Genomic DNA, 26,124 nt, shown 5'->3' on the forward strand with positions numbered 1-26,124 from the left:
TATGAAAGGATGTGGGTTTTAAGGGAGAGGGTAAGGAGTCATTCCAATCCCGGGAGTGGAAAGACGTACCCCCTAAGGTAAGTCTTTCCACTCCCGCAAATGGAATGACTGTGTGTTTTTTATTCTATCAATATAGCAGCACTTTCTCGTTTCGTAAGTTAAAGCATCTTTGTTTTTTACATATATGGTTACACAGATAGCTTAATATGTTACCTAACTCAGAATCACATTCTTTAATTAACTTTGTTGATATTTCATCATACCCATTAGATGTTTTTGATTTTAAAGATTTAAGATGGACATTACTTCTGATGGAGAAGTGAGGGTCAAATTCATATTATGGAAGTTACTTGAAATGTCTGGTCTGAGGTATCCCATGGCAGCATCTACAGAACCTGACAACCCCATCTTTTCAGTAACAGTTATAAAATGTTGGTTAAAATGTTCTGCAACACTATACACATCTGTCACCAATGTATCATTCACTCATAATGCTATTTGTCCCTCTTCATGTCTGGTTCCACCGGTCTCCTGCTTCACTATATCCCATATTGTCTTTATTATGTTATCTGATATGACTATCTTTCCCTTGTAATATATTTGCTTTGATGTCCGTATTACAGTCTTTAATATTTTGCAGTATTTCTTGTAATGTGCTATAGCATCAACATCTGAACTGTTTCTGATTGACGGGTACACTTTTCTTTTTGTTTTACGAGATAACTCCTATTCCTCGAGTATTACATGGCTTCTTTGTAGACTTTACTCTAACCTTGGTTAGTTTTGGGGGAAAACAGTGTTCGAATAAGGTAAGCACTTTATTAGCAGAAGTGTTATATTTTTCATTCATTACTCCAGTGAATGCCTCTGAGGAGTGTCCTAAAATAATCAATTTTTGGCTTATTGTTTATCCTTTTGAGTTCAGATTTGACAGATTGTATGTCCTGTTCAGTATTACCATTTAACAGAAGGAACTGCATGTCATAGTCTGAGAGAACATATAATTTTGTTCATAGGACTTTTCTATAAAGATATTATCAATGGCTACCCTAGTTGGAAACTTTACAATGGGAATGAAGTTGAATGATAGTGTTACTAACTCAAATAAATGCCCAGTCTTTGGAAGCAGTTACACCCATCAAATATCTGGGTGTGACTATTCAAAATGATCTCAAATGGAATGATCAGATTACACAAGTAACGGGCAAGGCGAACTCTAGATTGCAGTTTATTGGTAGAATCTAGAAGCGATGTAGTCCTTCAACAAAGGAAATAGCTTACAATATGTTAGTTTGTCCAGTATTAGAGTATTGTTCATCTGTATGGGACCCTTACCAGTTGGGTCTGATTCAAGAGATTGAGAAGGTCCAAAGAAGAGCGGCAAGATTCGTGACTGGTACATTTAGCCATCGCAAGAGCGTTACAAATATCATAGAAAGTTCGAAGTAGGACACACTTGCAGATAGACGATGCGCTAAAGGGAAGGGACTGCTCACTAAATTCTGAAATCTGATCTTCGCTGAGGATGTAGAGCATATATTATTACCACCAACTTTCAAATTGCGCAATGATCACTATTCAAAGATAAGGGAAATTAGAGCTCGTACTGAGGCGTTCAGACAGTGGTTTTTCCCTCACATGCCGCGAGTGGAACAGAAGGGGGGGAAATATTACTTTGGCGCGAGTTGTGCCCACCACCACACAATGCTTGATGGCTAGTGGAGTATATATGTGGATATGTAGAATAAGTTCTTATTGGGAAAGTGTTTAAGGAAATCTACATTCAAATCACCAGCAACCACATTTTCTTTGTTTTTGATTGCTAAATAGGCCAGTACAGCTTCAAGGTGGTTTATGAACAGATTGAAGTTACCTGCAGGTGCTTGATATACATTTAATATTATGAAGGATTTTTATGAAATTCTACTTCTGTTGCACATGCTTCCATATGCTGTTCTAGGCAAAACTTATGAATGTTTAGCAAGAGTTGTCCATGTCTCACAGCTATACAAAAGGGTGCTGATAACACAAGCGTTACATACTGGCAATTTAGTATTTAATGTGAGGAGTCCATTCTTCCGTACTCTGTTTTTCAGTCTACCCATGACAGACGATGCTTTTGAAATTCTGTTGGTAATCTCAGTGTCCGCAGACAAGTTGCTACATATTGTAGATCCCAGGTAGGTAAAATCAACTACCTGGGGAGGATTGCCGTCAATGCTAATGGATGGAAGGTTGGTGGTTCCCTTGCGCCATGATCTTAGTCTTTTGGAGGCTGATGGTAAGACCAAATTTTCCACATGCATGTGATAACTTGGTGATTAGATACTGCTGCTCATCCTCTGAGTTTGCTAGCAGAGCTGCCATCATCTGCATACAACAATTTGCAAATAACAATTGTATTGACTTTGGTCTTGGCCTTGAGACAGACAGTGTTGAAGAGATTTCCATCAGACCTTGTATGTAAATACACTCCCTCCTCACAGTCTTCAAAGGCAAATCTCAGCAGAATGGAAAAGAAAATGCCAAACAGAGTAGGAGCTAACATACACCCCTGCTTTACACTGCTGAGACAGTTATTTGTAGTAGTTTAGGTGGGCATCCAGTCTTCTGCAGCAACTTGAAGAGTCCAGTTCTGCTCACTAAATAAAATGCTTTAACAAGGTCAACAAAAGCAATATACAGTGGTCTCTGCTGCTCACGGCACTTCTCTTGCAGTTGTCGTAGAGGAAAAAATCATGTCCATGGTTGATGGGCCAGGTCTGAAGCCACATTGAGATTCTGGGTAGATTTCTAGGTGCTAGGAATTGCAATCACATTAGGATGACTCTTGCATAAGCCTGCCCAGCTACACCCAACAGCGAAATGCTCGGTAATTGTTGCAATCACTTCTGTCTCCTTTCTGTTTATACAAAGTAACAATCTTTGAATTTCATATACTTAGTGGGACATAGCCTTCTTCCCAGATGGTTGTGAGAAGCGAATGTAGGTGCTGTAGAAGGACAGGAGGAAGCCTGATTAAACTATACCCTTTAGCATTAGCCAGTTTGTCGACTTGATGGCTTGGAGGTTTGGCTTGTACACCACTAAAAGTTCCACTAACTTCACCTTATACATGCTACATTCAACTTTATCTGAACGAACATATCTTTTTACCCAGAGGAAACAATCTGCATTCTTCTACTGCATTGTTGGAGCTTTATTCATCACAACAGAGCAGCATGGCATATTGACCATTACCATTGCTGAATCTGCAGGAATATTTTGCAGCAGAACATTATCTTCACAGCTGGTGAATGTGTTCTTGGATGACAATTTTCTTGCGAATCTCGTATTCAAATGTACTGCTCTGTCGTTATCAGTGCAACACCTACACAAAACACTTGTTTACAATAGCTACAGAACACTTCAACACCAAAAAATGCTATTTCACAATGAGAGCTGAAGAACGCAGGTGCATCTAATGCATGGTACTACATTATACTGTTTATCCATGGCATGGCGCTTTACCAACTGAAACACCGAACCATGGTAAGGAAAGCCGTCTTGCCATTGGTGTTACCTGGGCAATGGCGTCATGTCCCCTCTGGTGAGACAAACGTCAAAAGTCACAAATAATTTTAAATGCACTCTATAGCTCTGCAATAAAACAGGCTGTTGAAGAATAGTACACGGGGTACTGGCATTTTACCTCAACCACTGAAAACCTCCAAGATAGTTCCATTACACAAGAAAGGGGACAAGCATGAGGTGAACAACTACTGACCTATATCCGTCCTCTTCCAATTGTGTCCAGTAGAAAAAACTGTTCTCATTAAATTGATGACCTTTCTTGAAAGCAGTTCCCTACTAGCAGCACAACAGTTCGACTTTCATAAAAATAAATCCAGCAGTGAGGCTCTCGTTTCATTTACTGACAAGATAATACAGATATTTAATGAAAACCACTTTGATCTGACAAAGGAGTTTGATCTAGTGAATCACACACTGCTTCTATATAAACTGGATGCTTACAGTATAAGAGGAACCTGTAATGAGTGGTTAGTCATATCTATCCAATGGAGGGTGGCTGCTAGAAATAACAACATGTGATGGAAGACAAGCTGTTCAGATACAATACCAGTCATATCAGGAGTCCCACAGGTCTCAACCTTAGACCCCTATCTTTTCCTTCTTTTTATTAATGACCTCCTAGAACACCTACCTTCAACAATACTTGTGTTATCTGCCGATGATACAATTCTCCTCTATTGTAACATTTCTCCACAGCAGATGAGAGCCGACTTAGTTCACAGCTGTGAAAGGCTCATACACTGGCTCTATGAAAACAATCTCTTACTTAATTCGCAAAAAGCAGTTCATATGATATTATGTCCATTCAAGATCCATATAACACACACAGAATGATTAGTGACACACAAGAAAATAATGTGTGTTCATAGGTTTTCTCAGTGAATATGCTGCTTGTTCTAGCCTTTGTCAAGATTGTACATCAAATCCAGACACCAGCAGTGAACCGAAATACACAAAGAGCCAGCATGGCTCTAGTGAGCGAATGGATCAGAAACACACACCACCAGCTTGGTTTTATAGGACACAAAGTCTTTGCCCTGCATCTAGAATTGGAGTCCTTGCTCACTCACATTTCCTGGGAGCGGGTTGAATGTTCATCTTAGGCGCAAGCAAAGTGGGCACAACGAAATGTGTCTATGAAACAGTCTTCAAAATTCAACAAACCAGCATCAAAACAGCCAAAACAAGAGACCAAATGAACCATCATGAATTTTAAGGGAATACGATCAAGGACAATGTGTTGTCAGTCCTTGAGAAAGGACTACCTTTCGCAGAAATCAACAAGCTGCCTCCACAATACGGCAGAGGAGATATGGTCAGAAACACACAGTACTCTTGCCGAGGCATAAAATCTTCAGAGTGTAAAAACCATGCTGCATTCTCTGTGTGATGATCAAGACATCGTCATCCTCGCAGCAGATAAGAGGAGCACAACCATCTTACTAACACTTGCAGAATGCAAAGAAGAAATGTACAAAGTCTTGGACAACATGGCTTACAAGATGTTGACAATGGATCCAACCAGCTGGATGCATGATTGAACTTCTCTCAAGTAATTTTACTGAAGAGACATTGAAGAAACTTGGCCCATATGAGAGACCAATAGTGAGTACAATAGGAGTGCCAATGCACCACCTTGCAAAACACTTGACGTTAGTTTTGAGTCCATTGGCTGGCAAATGTGAGTACCACATCAAGAACTCAACTCAGTTTGTAGAACATCTATGGAAAATAAGATTGTAATGTACAAAAAGTTCTGGTTGATAATAATGAATTATTTAGGAATACAGAAGACAACTCACCGAAAGTCAGAAGCACTGTGTCGTGACAGATATACAAACAAAATGTACAGAGCTTTGCCTTGCTAGCTTTTGGAATGAAATTCCTTTCTCAAGCTGTCCATCCACATGCATGCACCTGTCTCCGTACACTGTGCTCAGATTGCCCTGCTCAGATCTCATTGTCAATTTTGACAATGTGTCTCTTTTCACCAGAGTTCCACTCAAGTAGTTGTCGAACCTTACTGAAGAGACATTTGTATTCTTATTCACCAAACTTTTCAGTTTTATGCTCACGTCCACATATTTTCTTTTTGATGGACGTTATTATGAACAGACCAATGTGTGGCTATGGCTAGTTCTCTGTCACCTGTGGCGGCCATTATGGACATGGAAGACTCTGAGGACAAGGCTCTAGACTCAGCACCATTAAAACTAACAGTTTTTTTACAAATGTGTTGACAGTACGTTCATCATTTGGTTTCACAGAAAAGTTGAGCTTCAAGTTTTCTTGCGACATCTGAACTCTATCCATAACCAAATTCAGTTCACCAAGGATGCTGAGACACTTAGATTAAAAGGAAACCATTTCCTGACACTTAAAACTGTGAGAACCTGCCCTGGCAGAGGGAGTCCATTGTTGAAGAGGAAAGGTTGGTTGGTGAGGAGGATAGGAATGTGGTGGTATAAGGATGGAGGATTGGGGCATAGTATCAATGGGGTAAGAGAGAGAGGAGGGGGTGGACTAGAGGGTAGTACTAGGTAGGGTAAAAGTTGATGGGGGTAGGGAAAGAAAGGCAAGAAAACAGGGAGGGAGGAGGGATAGGGAACCTTGATGAGGTGCAATGGATGGAGTGGACTTAAGAGTTGGATGTTCTGGTACAGAAAAAACAGGATGTAACACAGGGACACAGCATCTATCGGAAGAAAACCCACACAGACCAGTGCCTCCATGCCTCTGACTGTCATCATCTGTCGCAAAGAGAAGTGCTAAAAGTGTTGGTCCACAGAGGTTGTGTGATCTCCAATGAAGAAAGTCTAAAACCAGGACTGGACCACCTCAGGGACGTGTTCCAGAAAAATGTTTATATTGACTGCCAAATTTGACATGCCTTTAAGCAAAAGACCACACCACAGCCAACACCCAATGAAGACCAGCTAAAAAAGATAGCATACATTCCATATGTGGGTAACATATCTGGAAAAATTGGTAGAATTTTATGATGGCAAAATATTAGATGTGCATACCGCACACTGGCAGAGACCAAGTCCCTTTTAAGGATGGTAAAAATGACCTGGGACTCTGGAAATCACAAACTGTGCAAGTGTGGTAATGTATATGTCGGACAAAACATTTGCACAATTAGAGAAAAGTGCACAGAACAGAAATGGTATATTAACCTCCAGCAGCCCATATAATCAGCAATTGCTGAACATTGCCTGGAAACAAACCACAAAATGAAATACAAAGGTACAAAGATTCTGCACAACACTATTGGGACTATTTATGCAAGGACACTATTGAAAAACGGCTACATGACAACCTCATCAACAAAGACCATGTATTTCAACTTAGTCAAGCATGGACTCCAGCACTGAAAATTCTCCAAATGCAGTGGAAATGGAACAGTGAGCACAGTGAAGGTGGAGCATAGGCTGAGGACCACAACTTGACTCCCGAGCACGAGTTACCCACACCATCACTGCTGCCACATCAAGTGACCCATTAACAGGATCAGTGGGGGTGGGAGATGACCAATATACGTGTCACATCCATTGGTCCAGGACGTCAGTCAGCAGGAGTAACTTGATGAAGATAGCATGTTACACCGTCATAAATTTGTTCTACAATGATCAGTCAGTCCAGTTTCATGCCCAAGAGACTTTCAAGTGTAGACAAGAAAATCATCGAACAGGTCAATGAGACTAAATCCCTGGGCTCTGGATATACAACACACTACAGTGGAATATTCACAGAGATAAACTACTGTATTAACTGAGTAGCCTTTGCTATGCCTTTAGAGTTCTCTCTCAAAGATTTGATTTGAGAACCATTAAAACTGTATTCTTTCCACTAGTTAACTCAGTCATCTCCTGTGGCATTCCTTTCTGGGTGTCAATACACAAGTAAATATTAATTATGCATAAACAAATTGTCAAGATCATGTTTCCAGTACCACTACATATATCTACCAAGCCAATCTTTAAAGAACTGGGAATACTGCCGTTCCATGCATATACAACCTGAGACTGTTTCATTGATAAATAAAAACATCCATATATCTAAAACAAATACTGATGTGTATGATTATCACACCCATTGTAGAGGTAACATTCATTTGATAAATCAGAGAATGAGTAAATGCCATGACAGTGTGAGGCATAAAGGCAGCAAGCTCTACACTAAATTACCTTGCTCTGTCAAAAACAATAAAAACTTTTTCAGGAAGTGTATTATCAATATAATGCCCCAGCATTGATTTTATTCTGTTTGTGTATTTATGAAGACCAACTTATGTCACATTTATCTTCAATTTCGTCGAAAATGTATTACTGGTGAATGTGTTGGTAGTTAAATAACAATTGTTCTTACGTTGATTACAAAAACACAGTGGCAATTAAATAGCAATTATTCTTATGCTGAATGTACACACACACACACACACACCATCTCTCTCTCTCTCTCTCTCTCTCTCTCTCTCTCTGTCTCTCTCAACCCTGATGTTGGAAAGCTGACAAAATCTTCCTGATGAGTTCTCAGAGTGATCATAAAAGACTGTAGATGTTGCATTTTGTTCTTAGTAGACAAGGTACACAGTTCTGATGGTAGTCAAACACTATCCGAAGAACAGTTAAGGAAAGCCTGGAGGAAGTAAGTGAAATAAGACACAAATTGAAGGAACAAGAAGAGTGTAAAGAACTAAGTGGAAAAATGCTGCTATCCCATGTTAAACTGAATGTGTTTAATTAAAAATAAAAAGTTACCAAACTTAAAGGCTCCTAGCTTTTTTTGTTATGTAATTACATGACTATACTTCCATATGTTTTTCGCAACAATATCGTACATTTTAAATATAATTTGTGGTCAAACTAAGAAGTACTTTTTCATACTGTGATCTAAAAATCAGCATCATTGCACAAAGCGGTGCTTGTGCTAGAAACTTCAAATTCATTGAAGAAATGCCTTAATAGTGAGGTAAATGTATTCTTGTGTTTTCAGTTTATATAATTTATGTGAAAAATAATTTGTTGAAGTCTACTATTTATTAACTTGCAGCTGTTTCACTTATTAAATGTTTTTACGTCACTGTGTATACAGGCAAGCAGGGACTCCTTAGAAACTTCTTACATTTTTAAGCATCTTAAAAACTTATTAATTTTTTTTTCAAGGAAAAAGTACAAATCATGATAAACATGTATGTGTTGAAGGTGGGCATTTTTGGCACTCAGTACTACAGTCATAGTAACAGACACACAAACCATACCTGAGCTATGTGTTTGCTTACATTTTGTACAGTAGGGCAGACATTTGTGGAAATACTTCTCCTGATGGCGATACAGTGATCTGCAGTGATGTTATCTTGTTATTATTTGATCAAGTTCCACACATTGTTAGTCACTGAAGTTCTCTTCATAGGTTTCTTCGATTGCCACAGAAAGAGTATCCGATAAAATAAAAATGAAGTTGAAAATTACTTGCATATGCCAGAAACTTTGTTACAGTGTACTGCATAATTTAACAAAAATCATACCTTGACCTTGATTTTGTGTATTCTGTCTTAACTGTCTTGCACTTATATTCAGTTTTGGTATATTAATGGCAGTAAAGATTTACTTAATAGTATTCGATAAGTTATTCTTTTGCATACATCTATAGACAGGTCGTTGGTTAATGCTGTACAAAAAATTCGAAAAGTACTTGATCGATTTACTTCAAGTTTTACACAATACTCTCATGAACATTTGAGCAGAGATAGGTTGTAATTTTTTTAAATGTATATGTTGTTGTGGTCTTCAGTCCTGAGACTGGTTTGATGCAGCTCTCCATGCTACTCTATCCTGTGCAAGCTTCTTCACCTCCCAGTACTTACTGCAACCTACATCCTTCTGAATCTGCTTAGTGTATTCATCTCTTGGTCTCCCTCTGCGAGTTTTACCCTCCATGCTGCCCTCCAATGCTAAATTTGTGATCCCCTGATGCCTCAGAACATGTCCTACCAACCAGTCCCTTCTTCTTGTCAAGTTGTGCCACAAACTCCTCTTCACTTCCATACATGGCTACACTCTATACAAATACTTTCAGAAACGACTTCCTGACACTTAAATCTATACTCGATGTTAATAAATTTATCTTCTTCAGAAATGCTTTCCTTGCCATTGCCAGTCTACATTTTATATCCTCTCTACTTCAACCATAATCAGTTATTTTGCTCCCCAAATAGCAAAACTCTTTTACTACCTTAAGTGTCTCATTTCCTAATCTAATTCCCTCAGCATCACCCGACTTAATTCAACTACATTCCATTATCCTCGTTTTGCTTTTGTTGATGTTCATCTTATATCCTCCTTTCAAGACACTGTCCATTCCATTCAACTGCTCTTCCAAGTCCTTTGCTGTCTCTGACAGAATTACAATGTCATCGGCGAACCTCAAAGTTTTTATGCGTTCTCCATGGATTTTAATACCTACTCCGAATTTTTCTTTTGTTTCTTTCACTGTTTGCTCAATATACAGATTGAATAACATCAGGGAGAGGCTACAACCCTGTATCACTCCCTTCCCAACCACTGCTTCCCTTTCATGCCCCTCGACTCCTATAACTGCCATCTGGTTTCTGTACAAATTGTAAATAGCCTTTCGCTCCCTGTGTTTTACCCCTGCCACCTTTAGAATTTGAAAGAGAGTATTCCAGTCAACATTGTCAAAAGCTTTCTCTAAGTCTACAATTGCTAGAAATGTAGGTTTGCCTTTCCTTAATCTTTCTTCTAAGCTGTATATAATATATAAATATCTGTTTAATGTAGAAAGGGGAAACATTGTGAACAAAAATCTCAAAGTACTTGGCCAATTTCCTTCAAATTTTCACGCAACACTCTAATAAACATTCAAACAGATATGAGCTATATATGTCTTTCAACAACAATGTACAGATTTCTGTTAAAACTCAGTGCACACTGCGCTGTGCTCTGCTGTGAAACAGTGCAGTTTTGTTCTCTTCTTGCAGCCAGTTTTAACTGTGATAGCAGGGCATTTAAACCATTAGACATAGTGTTTCTCCCATACATGTTCTTTCTTGTTATAAACATTTTTCAAAGAAAATTGTATATACAACAATTAGCTGTTCTGTTTTCTTTCTCACAGTCAGTTTGCACAGAAGACAGGTAAGTTGTATTTATGGCTTATCACTGTATGATTAGAATACTACTACAGAATCTGAATTTGCAATAACAATAAACAATTCTCAAGGTCAGAGTGACTTGGAGGAGGAGGAAGAGGAGATAGGCAAAAGGGGGGGGGGGGGGAATGAATATAGAGTGTTGGAAAGAGGAGGAGATTGGGAAGGGGGAGGAGATGATGGACAGAGAGAGGGGGTTGGAGGTAATGGACAGGGAGATGGAGGGAGTAGGTGTTGATGGACAATGAGAGGGGGAGGGGATGACAATGATGGAGAGAGGGGGGGGTGAAAAGGAGATTAAGTCATATATACAATTCCCATTATATTTAACAATTGCGAAGCACTGCGGAGTTGGCTAGTTTATTATATTTGTGGAATGATGCCATTAATGTAAAAAAGGGCCCATGTCCAAGATTATGAAATTATTATGGGTGAGTATAGCATATCATTATTGTTATTATTATTTTTCTTTTCTATTTCTAGAAACTAATAGGGTGGTCTCACTACTTCCCTTGATTGTAACTCAGTGGTTTGTAACTCAGTGGTTCCTAACTATTTTCTACCTGGTGCAACCCCCAGAATATCTTATGCCCCCTATGTGTATTTTATTTTAAAAACTTTTATTTGGCAATATTCTGCAACCCAAATTTTAGTAAAAGATGGTTATCAAACATAGATTAATACAAAACTATAGTGTTTCAAAGGACTTGGAAGCTGAAATAGAAATATCTTGTCTTACTTAAAATACCTAATGATATTGTTTTTTACTTATACTATATTTCTGAAATTTTTTAATGTGATGAAAGTCACAAGAAAAAATTCAGAACATCAATGAGGAGGTCGAAATTGTTTTTCTTTAAGTAGTTCCTGAATATTTGGTTTCAAACTAGTTCAAGCATGTGTAAGATCACTCTCCACTTTCAGGTGACTGTGATGTTTTGTTTTCATGATGTCTGGTGTCGGGAATTGGTCTCACATACGTACCTAGATGAGCACTGTATGAATACTTCTAAGGGTTCCTTCGCCACTCCTGGATAAATAGGAAGGAAACAGGCCCAAAATTCTTCACACCTTATTTGTTGAAACTGTTCTTCAGCACTTGAATCACATTTAAATTCGACTGCCAGTCTTCTGAAGACAAATGAGGAAAATAAAGTTTGAACTTTTCTTGAAGCTGTTCCTGGTGTTCAGTGATAACTCTCCACTCACTGACATTGTACTTTTGGGTATCAGGAATTCCAGTGAATTGATGGAATGATGAAAATTTAGTAATGGAATGATGAAAAGTTAGTAATTGGAGCATCCAGGGGATACTTCCATAATTGTGCCTTTTCCAAAAAGTCTCTTATAGCATCCTTGGCATCCATTATAGAGGTGTTTCTATTTTGTCTTTCCAAATTCAGATTATTCACGATGTACCAGGGAAAATAAGGCACTCACCAGTGAATGGATAATGAAGATCAGCTTTCCCTTGACTCAAAAGAAATGGTTCTACCTCTGATTTCATTTCATGCAGCCTGCTAAGCATATTACCCTTCAAGAGCCACCAGACTTTGTGTACGAAAGATTAAAGATTAGTGTTCAGCATAGAGATGATTATATATGCTTGCACTTGTGCTTGATTTAATTTTGTCTACTACACTGATAGCCACTTTCAGTGTAGTGTTTAATTTCTCAGGTAAGGTTTTAGAAGCTGGGACTCATCTGTGGCTCAAACAGTGAGAGATAATAAGATCAGGATTTTTTTCTCTGGCGATACTTCATGAACTAACATGGCTGGTACCCTGACTGTACAAATCCTCATAACTCTGTCCCAACGTAAACCATTTTCAACCAAATATTCATTAATGGCAGAAAATACATAAGAAGCTTTTGATTTCATTTCCAAGTTTTTAGAAAACAATAGTTCTTCCATTATTTTCTTCTCATTCACAAATCAGCACTATACTATTAAGAGAACATTGTTGAGCTATACTAGGAGAATCATCACACTGGAATGCAAAAAAATGGAGGCATTTTCACTCTTTTTAACCAGCCGTTCTGTCACATTTTGGGCCATTTCTTCATCTGCATCTACATACATACTCCACAAGCCACCCGACAGTGCGTGGCGGAGGGTACTTTGAGTACCTCTATCGGTTCTCCCTTCTATTCGTCTCGTATTGTTCGTGGAAAGAAAGATTGTCGGTATGCCTCCGTGTGGGCTCTAATCTCTCTGATTTTATCCTCTTGGTCTCTTCGTGAGATATACATAGGAGGGAGCAATATACTGCTTGACTCCTCGGTGAAGGTATGTTCTCGAAACTTCAACAAAAGCTACTGAGTGTCTCTCCTGCGAAGTCTTCCACAGGAGTTTATCTATCATCTCCGTAACGCTTTCGCGATTACTAAATGATCCTGTAATGAAGCGTGCTCCTCTCTGTTGGATCTTCTCTATCTCTTCTATCAACCCTATCTGGTACGGATCCCACACTGCTGAGCAATATTCAAGCAGTGGGCAAACAAGTGTACTGTAACCCACTTCCTTTGTTTATGGATTGCATTTCCTTAGGATTCTTCCAATGAATCTCAGTCTGGCATCTGCTTTACTGACGATCAACTTTATATAGTCATTCCATTTTAAATCACTCCTAATGCCTACTCCCAGATAATTTATGGAATTAACTGCTTCCAGTTGCTGACCTGCTATATTGTAGCTAAATGATAAAGGATCTTTCTTTCTATGTATTCGCAGCACATTACACTTGTCTACATTGAGATTCAATTGCCATTCCCTGCACCATGCGTCAATTCGTTGCAGATCCTCCTGCATTTCAGTACAATTTTCCATTGTTACAACCTCTCGATATACTACAGCATCATCCGCAAAAAGCCTCATTGAACTTCCGATGTTATCCACAAGGTCATTTATGTATATTGTGAATAGCAATGGTCCTACGACACTCCCCTGCAGCACACATGAAATCACTCTTACTTCGGAAGACTTCTCTCCATTGAGAATGACATGCTGCTTTCTGTTACCTAGGAACTCTTCAATCCAATCACACAATTGGTCTGATAGTCCATATGCTCTTACTTTGTTCATTAAACGACTGTGAAGAACTGTATTGAACGCCTTGCGGAAGTCAAGAAACATGGCATCTACCTGGGAACCTGTGTCTATGGCCCTCTGAGTCTCGTGGACGAATAGCGTGAGCTGGGTTTCACACGATCGTCTTTTTTGAAACCCATGCTGATTCCTACAGAGTAAATTTCTAGTCTCCAGAAAAGTCATTATACTCGAACATAATACGTGTTCCAAAATACTACAACTGATCGACGTTAGAGATATAGGCCTATAGTTCTGCATATCTGTTCGACGTCCCTTCTTGAAAATGGGGATGACCTGTGCTGCAAGAATGAGGGCAAGGTCCTTCGCGTACTCTGTGTAAAATCGAACTGGTATCCCATCAGGTCCAGCGGCCTTTCCTCTTTTGAGCGAGTTTAATTGTTTCTCTATCCCTCTGTCGTCTATTTTGATATCTACCATTTTGTCATCTGTTCGACAATCTAGAGAGGGAACTACAGTGCAGTCTCCCTCTGTGAAACAGCTTTTGAAAAAGACATTTAGTATTTCGGCCTTTAGTCTGTCATCCTCTGTTTCAGTACTATTTTGGTCACAGAGTGTCTGGAAATTTTGTTTTGATCCACCTACCGCTTTGACATAAGACCAAAATTTCTTAGGATTTTCTGCCAAGTCAGTACACAGAACTTTACTTTCAAATTCATTGAACGCCTCTCGCATAGCCCTCCTCACACTACATTTTGCTTCATGTAATTTTTGTTTGTCTGCAAGGCTTTGGCTATGTTTATGTTTGCTGTGAAGTTCCCTTTGCTTCTGCAGCAGTCTTCTAACTTGGTTGTTGTACCACGGTGGCTCTTTTCCATCTCTTACGATCTTGCTTGGCACATACTCATCTAATGCAGACTGTACAATGGTTTTGATCCTATGTTACACATTGTTGATTGAAAGAGGTATGTTGCCCATTGTTTGATGACTGTCTTCTCCAAAAACAATTCTGGTTGCTTCAAGAATGGAATATTTGATTAATTTCTCATTAGTAGGTTTTGTGTTTTGCTGTTGAGAGAGAAATTTCATACGATGCTTCAATAACTTTCTCATTTTCCTGCTGAAAGATACCAACAGATTTAAAGGATATCTTCTTCTAACAAAAACGTTTTTTGTATATTTTTCAACTCCATGTAAGCTATTATTAGATGACATTCCAGATGCACAGGCCACAATGACACTGTGGTTGTTGGACATTGTCTTTTTCAATAATATTTGATGTATGCTTCGTTTTACAATTTTCTTCTAGCAGAAAGTTTCACTCACTGTACAAACCCAATAAAACTACTGTTTACTTCTATAGAGCACAACAGGCATAATACTGAGTTGAGAATGCACAGTGCATACTAAAGAATATGTTGTGTCAACAATTACTCTCTGACATATGAAGCAAAGCTGATGCTATCAACTCTACAAAAATGCACTCACTAACTGCTATAAGACAATAAAATTTTTGATTTGGGTAACTGCATGTTTCTGCTTTATTCTGAGCTGGCTGTGCATCCCCCCCCCCCCCCCCCCCCCCCCACCCCCCCACCCTCTCGGCCCTGCCCATAAATATCAGTATCCTCTCCCACAAGGTCTGCATGGCCCCCAGGTTGAGAACTCATTCTTTTTGTTCACAGAACTCGTAGCACTTGTTTTGTAGTTGGTAATTATTTGGTTCAGTATTGTATATTACAAATCTCTACCTTTTGTGTGTGTAACAATCCTCTCCAGTCACATTTGACAAGCAGTGTGGCATGCTGTATATACTGCTTATTATGTCAACAGTATTTGTAGTTATAACTTAAGGTTTGTCAGACCTATATCTGTCACTCTGTAACTTCATTACACTGAAGTAATGACACTAAATATTAACACATGCAGAAAAACTGAAATACTTAAGCATTCAGAGCCTAGGTTTTGTTTATTTGGCACAGTCCCACTTTCTTCTCTCACCCTGTTCCTTCTTGTTGACAAAAATTTTACATTAATTGTGTGACTATCACTCTGTTCCACTCAATTAGTAGATTTTTTGTCTTGTTAGTCTTTGGTTTATTTTCATGTCAAATCATTCTGTCCTATGATGGTATTAGGTCACTAAATATATTCAGCTATTTGATGTCTTCTGGTTTTAATAAGATATTTATTTTTTCATGGCACATACAGTTTAATTGCAGATAAATGTCAGGAATTCTTAACCTGAGATAACTTTTTTCATTTATTTTGTATTGGACTGTCGACATTTGATATATGTTTATAGCAGAGTTGGGGAGTAATGTGTTACTTCTAACAGCGTTATTAGTAACAGTTACTTTTCATTGGTAACAGTCAGTGACAGCATTATTACTTCCATAAAGGATGTAACCTTAATTTAACTAAATTGTTTTTATCAGTAACGATGTAACGAAGTGTCATTACCTTTTTTTATAGTATGTAACCTATTTCGTTACGGGAATCTCAAGACAGCATAATGCCGACCTCAATTTTTTTTTTTTTTTTTTTTGGGGGGGGGGGGGGGGGGCGGTGCTCAAAATTCAATCTTTTCACCAATGAGCACATTATACTTGTTGGAAACCTTTTGCTGCGGCTGCTGATGACACATTTTATTCCCGCAGTCCAGCTGAACACCATGCTTTATTGGCATTTTGTTTCTGCATGTTTCTCCATCTTCCTGTTTGTGGCACCACTTGATCAATGATATGGCTACAATTAATAATTATCATTTGTGTATAATATTCTAAATTTCACATAGAAAAGTCTGCTGTCTGAATTATAATTTGTAGTGCCATTACTGCATTTAATTTGTTCATTCGTTCATAAAATTTTTATTTGGAAATTATATATGCAACAACGAATATACTGCAGGCAAATGACACATCACTTGTGAATAACATGCACTCTCTAATGTTACATTCATTTCCTCATGTTTCTGCATGGTTCCACCCAAAATTCAAAACCAACTGGATGGGTCAGCCACATGCCTGTGTAGCTAGGGCTCATATGGTGGAAGCCATGCCGCAAACAAACAGCAGTTACAGACCCTGCCAGAGAAGAAGCAGGAGCACTTGATTATGAGGAGGAAGATTTTTTTCTTCTTTGAGAGACAAAATGAGTAGACCATTTTCAAAACCATCTTGTGAGCTTGAGAACTTTAAGCTGCAATTGTAATTCATGTCTGTCTGAGGGCATCTTGTTGGCTGCAATTCTATTCTTAATGGATGAGCTTGTGGAACATTTTATGTATATAGACTGAAGGGGTGAGTGAAAATAACCCAGTTCTCCTGCCTATGAGGCAGGTGTGTTGGCCACCTTGGCACAGCAGTTCACACAACTGTACAAATTACCCTGACATGCCTCTCTCCTCAATCCAAATTCTCACTGCTACCCCAGACTACTTTAAATTCCCCCTCACACATGAACAGAATTGCCAAGGCTCTCTATGTTCTGTAATAGCACCTCAGCATGGAACGTAAATGGGGAATCCAGCCTGAAACCCAGGTGCATGTACTTATATAAATGAAATGATGCAATTTCAGAGACTTTCCTGCTCTCATACAGTCTCATACAGATAGCCTGAAGCAGCAAGTGAAAATTTGTACCAAGGCTAAGAATCAAAACTGGATCTTTCCTGCTTACTTAGCAAATGTGTTAACCACTTACACACCTTGGTACAGCAGTTCACACAACTGCATAGATTACCCTGGCAAGCCTCTCTCTTCAATCCAAATCCTCACTGCCCCCCCCCCCCCCACCTCCAGTCTACTTTAAATTCCCCCTTACACATGAACAGCATTGTCAAGGCTCTCCAACTTTTTTGATAGCACCTCAGCTTTGAATGTGACTGGGGGATTGCCGGCTGGGGTGGCCGAGCGGTTCTAGGTGCTGCAGTCTGGAATCGCGCGACCCGCTACGGTTGCAGGTTCGAATGCTGCCTCAGGCATGGATGTGTGTGATGTCCTTAGGTTAGTTAGGTTTAAGTAGTTCTAAGTTCTAGTGGACTGATGACCTCAGAAGTTAAGTCCCATAGTGCTCAGAGCCATTTGAACCATTTGACTGGGGGATTCAGCCTGAAATCCAGGTGCAGGTACTTATACAAATGAAATGACACAATTTCAAAGACTTAGGGGATGATGCACCTGTCTAGTAAGCAGGAGACCTAGGTTTTGATTCCTTACCTTGGTATAAATGTTCACTCGCTGCTACAGTCTATGTACATGAAATCATTTCATTTGTATCACCTTGGTATAAATGTTCACTCGCTGCTACAGTCTACGTACATGAAATCATTTCATTTGTATAAGTACCTGCACATGGGTTTCAGCCTGGATCCCCCATTTACATTCAATGCTGAGGCACTATTACAGAACATAGAGAGCCTTGGCAATTCTGCTCATCTGTAAGAGGGAATTTTAAGTAGGCTGGGCAGTAGTGAGAATTTGGATCGAGAAGCGAGGCATGCCAGTGTAATCTGTGCATTTGTATGAACCACTTTGTCAAGGCGGCTTAGCGGACAATGCACCTGCCTAGTAAGCAGTACACCTGGGTTCAATTCCAAGTCTTGGTACAAATTTTCACTCACTGCATCAATTTATATAAATAAAATCGTATCTGTATGGGACCTGTAAAGTCTCTGAAACTGTGTCATTTCATGTTGAACATTTGTCTACACACGGGATTCCAAAGCCAATATTAAAATTGTTATTGAATACCATTCTGTAATAGCCATATATGACATGGAGCTACTCTGAGTTTTCTTCATTGCACAGAGACTAAATTTTGTGTACACTGAGCTCACTATGAAGATACTGTCTATTGCAGTTCTTGCTCCTGGAATAGTGGCTTTGAAGTGATTTCAACTCTTTGATGTACTGAATTACAGCCTCTTTATTCATTTCATATTTGTGTGTTCACCTGTCACCTCCCCTTGATTCCGTGGGAGTCTCAAAATATTTTTGACACAGTCTGCGTTATCTGCCTCGATCAATTTGAATAATACCCGCAAATGCTGCCCTGTAGTCCCTCACATTTTTGACTGCATTTTCTCTCCTCTAGGTAAAACAAAGTAGTAAATATCCATTTTGTTGAACTCAAATCTATACTAACAGATCAGTGTTAAACCAATGCCTTACTATCTCAGAATTAAATAATCATTAGATTGTTATCAATAAGTTCATAGGAGCCTTTACATTCTTAATCTCATCTTGCTCTCTTATTTTCTGTCCTTTTACAGTGCCCTGTAAATCTCTCTCTTTCCAGATGTCCCAGGTTTGTCTCAAAAATCACAACTTCTTTTTCACTAAAACCATTCTCTAGATGTCACAGGTTTGTCTCAAAAATCACAACTTCTTTTTCACTGAAACAATTCTCTGGATTAATTTTATCTCCTTCCTCAACACTGTAGTTAAGCAGACTTGATGCACCATATCCAGTCTCATACATTTTTGTAAAATTCACAAAAACTGAAGGAGGAACACCCATTTTGACATCAACACACACAACCTAAAAAGTCAGAATTCCTTCGTAATTAATGTGAAAAATCATGCAGCTCATTTGTCAAAGGAAGCAGATTGGCCAAATTAACTCTGAAAGTAAATACCATCTTCATAACTATGTGCAACAATATACCATTTTTTCATGCTCAATGTAATCCTTATGGAGCTTAAGTAACAGCTCTTGCATCCGTAACTGTAATGATGGACATGTTGTTTCAATGGTTTTAGCATGTATTGCAAAAGTAAACATGGCATCATGCACTTAGCAGGTCTTGCATCCTTGTCCAACTCACACTATCAATTTGTGCAACAGTCTACAAATTTCTGTTCTAATTTCAAAGGTGTTATAGCTGGTTTCAGAAATGAAAGTATTATTCTTCTTGCAGCTAATGGTATATTGAAGACCACTATCTCATTTTTCATTTTTTTTTTTTTTTTTACAGTTATTGTGTTTTGCAACTGAGGTACTCAAATACACTAACCTCATGTCTCAACTGAATCTTTAACAATTTTTACCAAATTCTTCAACAGATATACAGATAATCAACGTTTTTTCCTATAATCAAGACACTCATAACTAAATATAATACAGGCACATTAAGTAGTACATCTGTAGAGTGAGTTTTCAGTGTAGGAGATATTGTGATGAGTGCAATGAGGGGCAAATTTGGAGATAAAACATTTGAAATACAACTTATGTTGAAAATGAACAAGCAGTTTGACAGAAATGTATTGAGATAAAAAAGGCTGTAGACTACACAGAATGTTTAATTATTGATTGACATTTATGGAGGTTTCCTTTCTATGTGAACAAGGTTAATCATTTGTTTACAGATGAGCTACAATTATAATATACCTGATATAGTTACTTTTGATGTTTAGTAACTATAACTGTAACTAACATAAATTACTTTTCCTGGAAAGTAACAATAGCTACAACTTAGTTACTTTCAAAAAGTAACTTTCCCATCTCTGATTTACAGGTATAAAAAAGCTATGCATCAAAACAGATTCTGAATTTTTGGTAAAGAGTGCATCTCACTGGAGCAAGGCTGGCTGCACTTTAGAGGCAGGTGGTAGCTGGGCCCAGAATCAAGAAGATTACAAAGTACTATACGATGCAATAACGGACAGTGGAATGGAAATCAGATGGGTAAATAAAATCTGCCTTATGTCTTATTGTAGCTATAGTTTCTAAGGTAGCTGTACTTTCTAAGGCATTATCAGAGATGCAATTGGAAATTAAGTAGTCAATGATTATGCAGGGATAAGTATTCAAATTTCTGTCTTACTTTCATCTTTTCTCTTACCCAAACATAAATTCAGGTTCTAAAAGCTTGTGAGTCATCCACCTTTAGTAAATAAAAAGATATGTTCTGTATGATTAAATTCTCAGGTAGAAGATTAGGAATGGAGTGTTACAAAATAACAAATCAATTTTTATGATTAAACTCTCAGGTAGAAGATTAGGAATGGAGTGTTACAAAATAACAAATCAATTTTTACCAATGGGAAAGAAACCTTTGCAATTTTCTCCAGCACTTCAAATCTATTCCCAGATCCACTTAATTTGACCATTATAAAAGTAAAGTGTTACCTAGCAAACTGTGTTACATGATATATATTTGAACCCTTAATAAGTGGTTTATCTGACCATTACAGTCAAATGGCAGCAATCAGTTTTAGCTAAGAAAAGAAAAGTATAATTATGCAAAATTATAAACAATGATTCAGTCAGGCTATTCAGAGAGAAAATAATGAATGGACATTAGGAAGTAGGCTACCAAGGGTGCACAGTAGATGGGTAACTGATTATTTTCTAAAAATATTATTAGATCCCACTGAATCCAGTTTTCTGTCACAAAACATGAACAATTACAGTAAAAACCAAGATGAAGGGTGGCTAACATCTAGGCTCAAATTATCCTGTGCTAAGAAGAGATTGTTTAATTTAACATTGATGAAATAAAAGGATAAGACTAAATTCAGAGTGGAGAATCAATAAATATAGTGTTCTGCCAGTATTGGACCTAGGCTCACTACTGTTCTTGATCTGCATAAATGATTTACCTGGGAGGTCTCTTCAAAAACAGTGTTTACTGGTGACATTCACATGAAACACAGTAAATAGTATGATTGAACAGGAATAATAATAAATATAGTAATAATAATACTTACTGTCACTGGGCCATTGCAGCAACAGACATCACATACATAGTGCAACACAATTAATAAGGTTAGTTATTAATGTTATAATATATTACAATTAATAAATTCCTTTATACCATACAGTAGGTGGGAAACTAACCAGTTTGTTTGCATGCTTGTTCAGTAGAGCTAGTACAGTTTGTGAAAGTTCATAAAATAATATATATTACATGAATACATGACAGTTAACTGATTTTGACAGTCTGTGGGATGGAGTACAAATGCATATATTGCCTTTTATGTTGTAACAATGTATATTTTCTCCACATTTTGCATGTTCAACTTCTTCTTTGTATAAATTAAAACTTCTGCAGTATTTACATGTCATGCACTCAACTAGACATTCCCAACAAAATTGTATAGATATTATGTTGTTGTTGTTGTTGTGGTCTTCAGTCCTGAGACTGGTTTGATGCAGCTCTCCATTCTACTCTATCCTGTGCAAGCTTTTTCATCTCCCAGTACCTACTGCAACCTACATCCTTCAGAATCTGCTTAGTGTATTCATCTCTTGGTCTCCCTCTAAGATTTTTACCCTCCACGCTGCCCTCCAATACTAAATTGGTGATCCCTTGATGCCTCAGAACATGTCCTACCAACCGATCCCTTCTTCTGGTCAAGTTGTGCCACAAACTTCTCTTCTCCCCAGTCCTATTCAATACTTCCTCATTAGTTATGTGATCTACCCATCTAATCTTCAGCATTCTTCTGTAGCACCACATTTCGAAAGCTTCTATTCTCTTCTTGTCCAAGCTATTTATCGTCCATGTTTCACTTCCATACATGGCTACACTCCATACGAATACTTTCAGAAATGACTTCCTGACACTTAAATCAATACTGGATGTTAACAAATTTCTCTTCTTCAGAAACGCTTTCCTTGCCATTGCCAGCCTACATTTTATATCCTCTCTACTTCGACCATCATCAGTTATTTTGCTCCCCAAGTAGCAAAACTCCTTTACTACTTTAAGTGCCTCATTTCCTAATCTAATTCCCTCAGCATCACCCGACTTAGACTACATTCCATTATCCTTGTTTTGCTTTTGTTGATGTTCATCTTATATCCTCCTTTCAAGACACTGTCCATTCCATTCAACTGCTCTTTGCTGTCTCTGACAGAATTACAATGTCATCGGCGAACCTCAAAGTTTTTATTTCTTCTCCATGAATTTTAATACCTACTCCAAATTTTTCTTTTGTTTCCTTTACTGCTTGCTCAATATACAGATTGAACAACATCGGGGAGAGGCTACAACCCTGTCTCACTCCTTTCCCAACCACTGCCTCCCTTTCATGTCCCTCGACTCTTATAACTGCCATCTGGTTTCTGTACAAATTGTAAATAGCCTTTCGCTCCCTGTATTTTACCCCTGCCACATTTAGAATTTGAAAGAGAGTATTCCAGTCAACATTGTCAAAAGCTTTCTGTAAGTCTACAAATGCTAGAAACGTAGGTTTGCCTTTCCTTAATCTTTCTTCTAAGATAAGTCGTAAGGTCAGTATTGCCTCACGTGTTCCAGTGTTTCTACGGAATCCAAACTGATCTTCCCCGAGGTTGGCTTCTACTAGTTTTTCCATTCGTCTGTAAAGAATTCGTGTTAGTATTTTGCAGCTGTGACTTATTAAGCTGACAGTTCGGTAATTTTCACATCTGTCAACACCTGCTTTCTTTGGGATTGGAATTATTATATTCTTCTTGAAGTCTGAGGGTATTTCGCCTGTTTCATACATCTTGCTCACCAGATGGTAGAGTTTTGTCAGGACTGGCTCTCCCACGGCCGTCAGTAGTTCCAATGGAATATTGTCTACTCCGGGGGCCTTGTTTTGACTCAGGTCTTTCAGTGCTCTGTCAAACTCTTCACGCAGTATCATATCTCCCATTTCATCTTCATCTACATCCTCTTCCATTTCCATAATATTGTCCTCAAGTACATCGCCCTTGTATAGACCCTCTATATACTCCTTCCACCTTTCTGCTTTCCCTTCTTTGCTTAGAACTGGGTTTCCATCTGAGCTCTTGATATTCATACAAGTCGTTCTCTTATCTCCAAAGGTCTCTTTAATTTTCCTGTAGGCGGTATCTATCTTACCCCTAGTGAGATAGGCCTCTACGTCCTTAAACCCAGGACAGTAATTGTACTCCACGAGGAGGGCGTTGCATCGCAGAAGCAGTATGTTAATTATGTTATGAAAAATAAAAAAGAGAACATTATAATATATATTTCACATATAAAATTCATAAATTATCTAAATGAATAAATTTCTATAGATCAGTGTTTCTTAACCACCATGTTGTGGCACATTGGTATGTCGTGAATATTTGTCAGATGAGCTGTGAGATTTTTTTAATGTAGTTTATTCTAATATCTAGAATAATAATAATCTAATACCTAGAAAATAAAAAAATATTGCTAAGTCATTTCTTGAAGTAATAAATTTGTAAAATTGTATCTCATAGTCGTTCCATGACAAAAAAATGTACGCGCTTCGTGTGTTTGCTTTCTCGTATCTAGGGAAAGGATCACATGTAGAAGTGTTGCAAAGTTTGAAAATACTTTGGTGCCCCAAAGGAAAGAAAAAAGTTGAGAAAAGTGCCTGTAGTCATCATACCATTAATTATTTTACTTGTTGACCCCAAGACAATTTATCATCTAAATTTTACCTCCAAAAACTTTAATTGGATCATCTGAAGGAAGATTGTCTTTCAGAGTAACAACCATCTGCTGAGTTTAGTTCTCATTCAGCAGAAATCCATTTGCTCAAAACCAGTAAGATGCTTGAGTAAGTGCTTTTTCAACACACGTTTTAAAGCGATGTCAGATAAGAAAAATATTATCATCTCCATATAGTACTGTACTAGATGAAATAATTAATGATAGGTCATTAATCTTTATTAGGAACAAAAAAGGGCCACCATAGATCTCTGTGGAACTTCTACGTTAAATTATTCTGGACACTTTCTTGCCTACACAGACAACTTGCTTACAGTTCTGTAGATAGGATTTTAATAGCTTAAGGCTGTTATCTCTTATGCTATAGAAATCTATTTTTTCTAGAACTGTTGTTCATTGCACACAGTCTAAAGGTCATGCTTTGACTGCAAAAGGTTACTTGAGCAAATCCCTTAGCCTCAGACACCAGAAGGAGGTATTTTCTACAGATCCTATGACACTGACTGTTGAAAGGTTTTTCATAATACTAAAATTATTCCTAGATTTTTCAAATTAAACAGATAAACGGTTGATAAATTATACATTCCAACACTGTAGAAAAATCTGGGGCTATGGAAATTGGTCTGAAACTTTTTATACTGGAACTACCCTAGACTGATCAAGTTCATAAGGAAAATATTCCTCACAGTAAACTTGTTCATACAGTAAGCTAATGGCCCACAATACAGCCTATACTTCCTTTGTACTACTTTCATCAGCAGGTTGCAATAAATAGCATATAAATCTCCACTTTGAACATAACACTTTGTATAAGGACATCCACAGTCAAAACATTCCATGTCGTGGTCCTTCTTATTCAACATACATCTACAGTGTATGATTATTTCATCTGTTTTTCTTAGGATGAAACCAGCATTTTTTGATGATCTATAAATCTCTCTCTCTGTTTCACCCAACCCCAATGTCAGGTTCCTTGAATCTCATTGAGAGGAGAGCGAAAAAATTAGTACACCCTTATAGAGGGTCCAATTCACTCAAGATTTATTGGCCCAACAATGCATGTGTAGTACATAAAATGATTACATTTGCAGATCAACAGCACACGCAGTTCTGAGGTACCAGGTGCAACACCTATATTAGCCTGCGGTGTAGCCTCCATACGCGGCAATGCAGGTGCTGACTCTGGCATCCAGTCAATCGTACAGATGGCAAATACTGTCCTGGGATACATTATGCCACACCTGCTTGACCAGCTCATGTCATTAAGTAAGAGTTGTTGGTAGACAAAACATTTGCGTCCCATCATAGCCCATACATGCTCAATTGGAGACAAGTCTATCGTAAAGATGGCAAATACTGTCCTGGGATACATTATGCCACACCTGCTCATGTCATTAAGTAAGAGTTGTTGGTTGACAAAACATTCGTGTCCCATCATAGCCCACACATGCTCGATTGGAGACAAGTCTGGAGATTTTGCTCAGCAGGGAAGCTACTGCATGTCTTCCAGAGCACATTGAGTTCATGGGCAGTTTGTGGGTTAGCATTACTCAGTTGGAACAACACATCACCTTCCTGTTACAAGATAGGCAAAAGAATGTGTCTAACAACATTGTGCATGTACCAAGCACTGGTTAGTGTCTCCTCCAGAAACATAAAGGATAAACAAGAATTGTAGCTTATTGCATGCCAGATCGTAAGGCCTGGAGTGGGGCCAGTTTGTCTTGGATGAATGCACTCTGTAAGACAGTGCTCACTGGGTCTACATTGTACAGGCAAACAACAATCACTTGCATGCATCCAGAATCTGCTTTTATTGCCGAAGGCAACGGCATGGCATTCCATCTCCCAAATGATTCTCTGATCGCATCAGTTGAAGCTGTGCACATTGATGCTGTGGCACGAGTG

The 26,124-nt window shown here is 38.3% G+C and overlaps 1 protein-coding gene across 1 annotated transcript in view; it reads left to right on the forward strand.

The window, feature by feature from the left end:
* Positions 1-26,124, forward strand: part of LOC124796004 (ribonuclease H1-like) — a 53,697-nt gene that overhangs the window by 22,716 nt on the left and 4,857 nt on the right. The window contains exon 2 of the mRNA XM_047260087.1: positions 20,317-20,486. Coding sequence (XP_047116043.1) covers positions 20,317-20,486 — 170 coding nt within the window. The remainder of the gene's footprint in view (positions 1-20,316; positions 20,487-26,124) is intronic.

Source organism: Schistocerca piceifrons, chromosome 4 (assembly GCF_021461385.2).
Source record: "Schistocerca piceifrons isolate TAMUIC-IGC-003096 chromosome 4, iqSchPice1.1, whole genome shotgun sequence".
Taxonomy (NCBI): Eukaryota; Metazoa; Arthropoda; class Insecta; order Orthoptera; family Acrididae; genus Schistocerca; species Schistocerca piceifrons.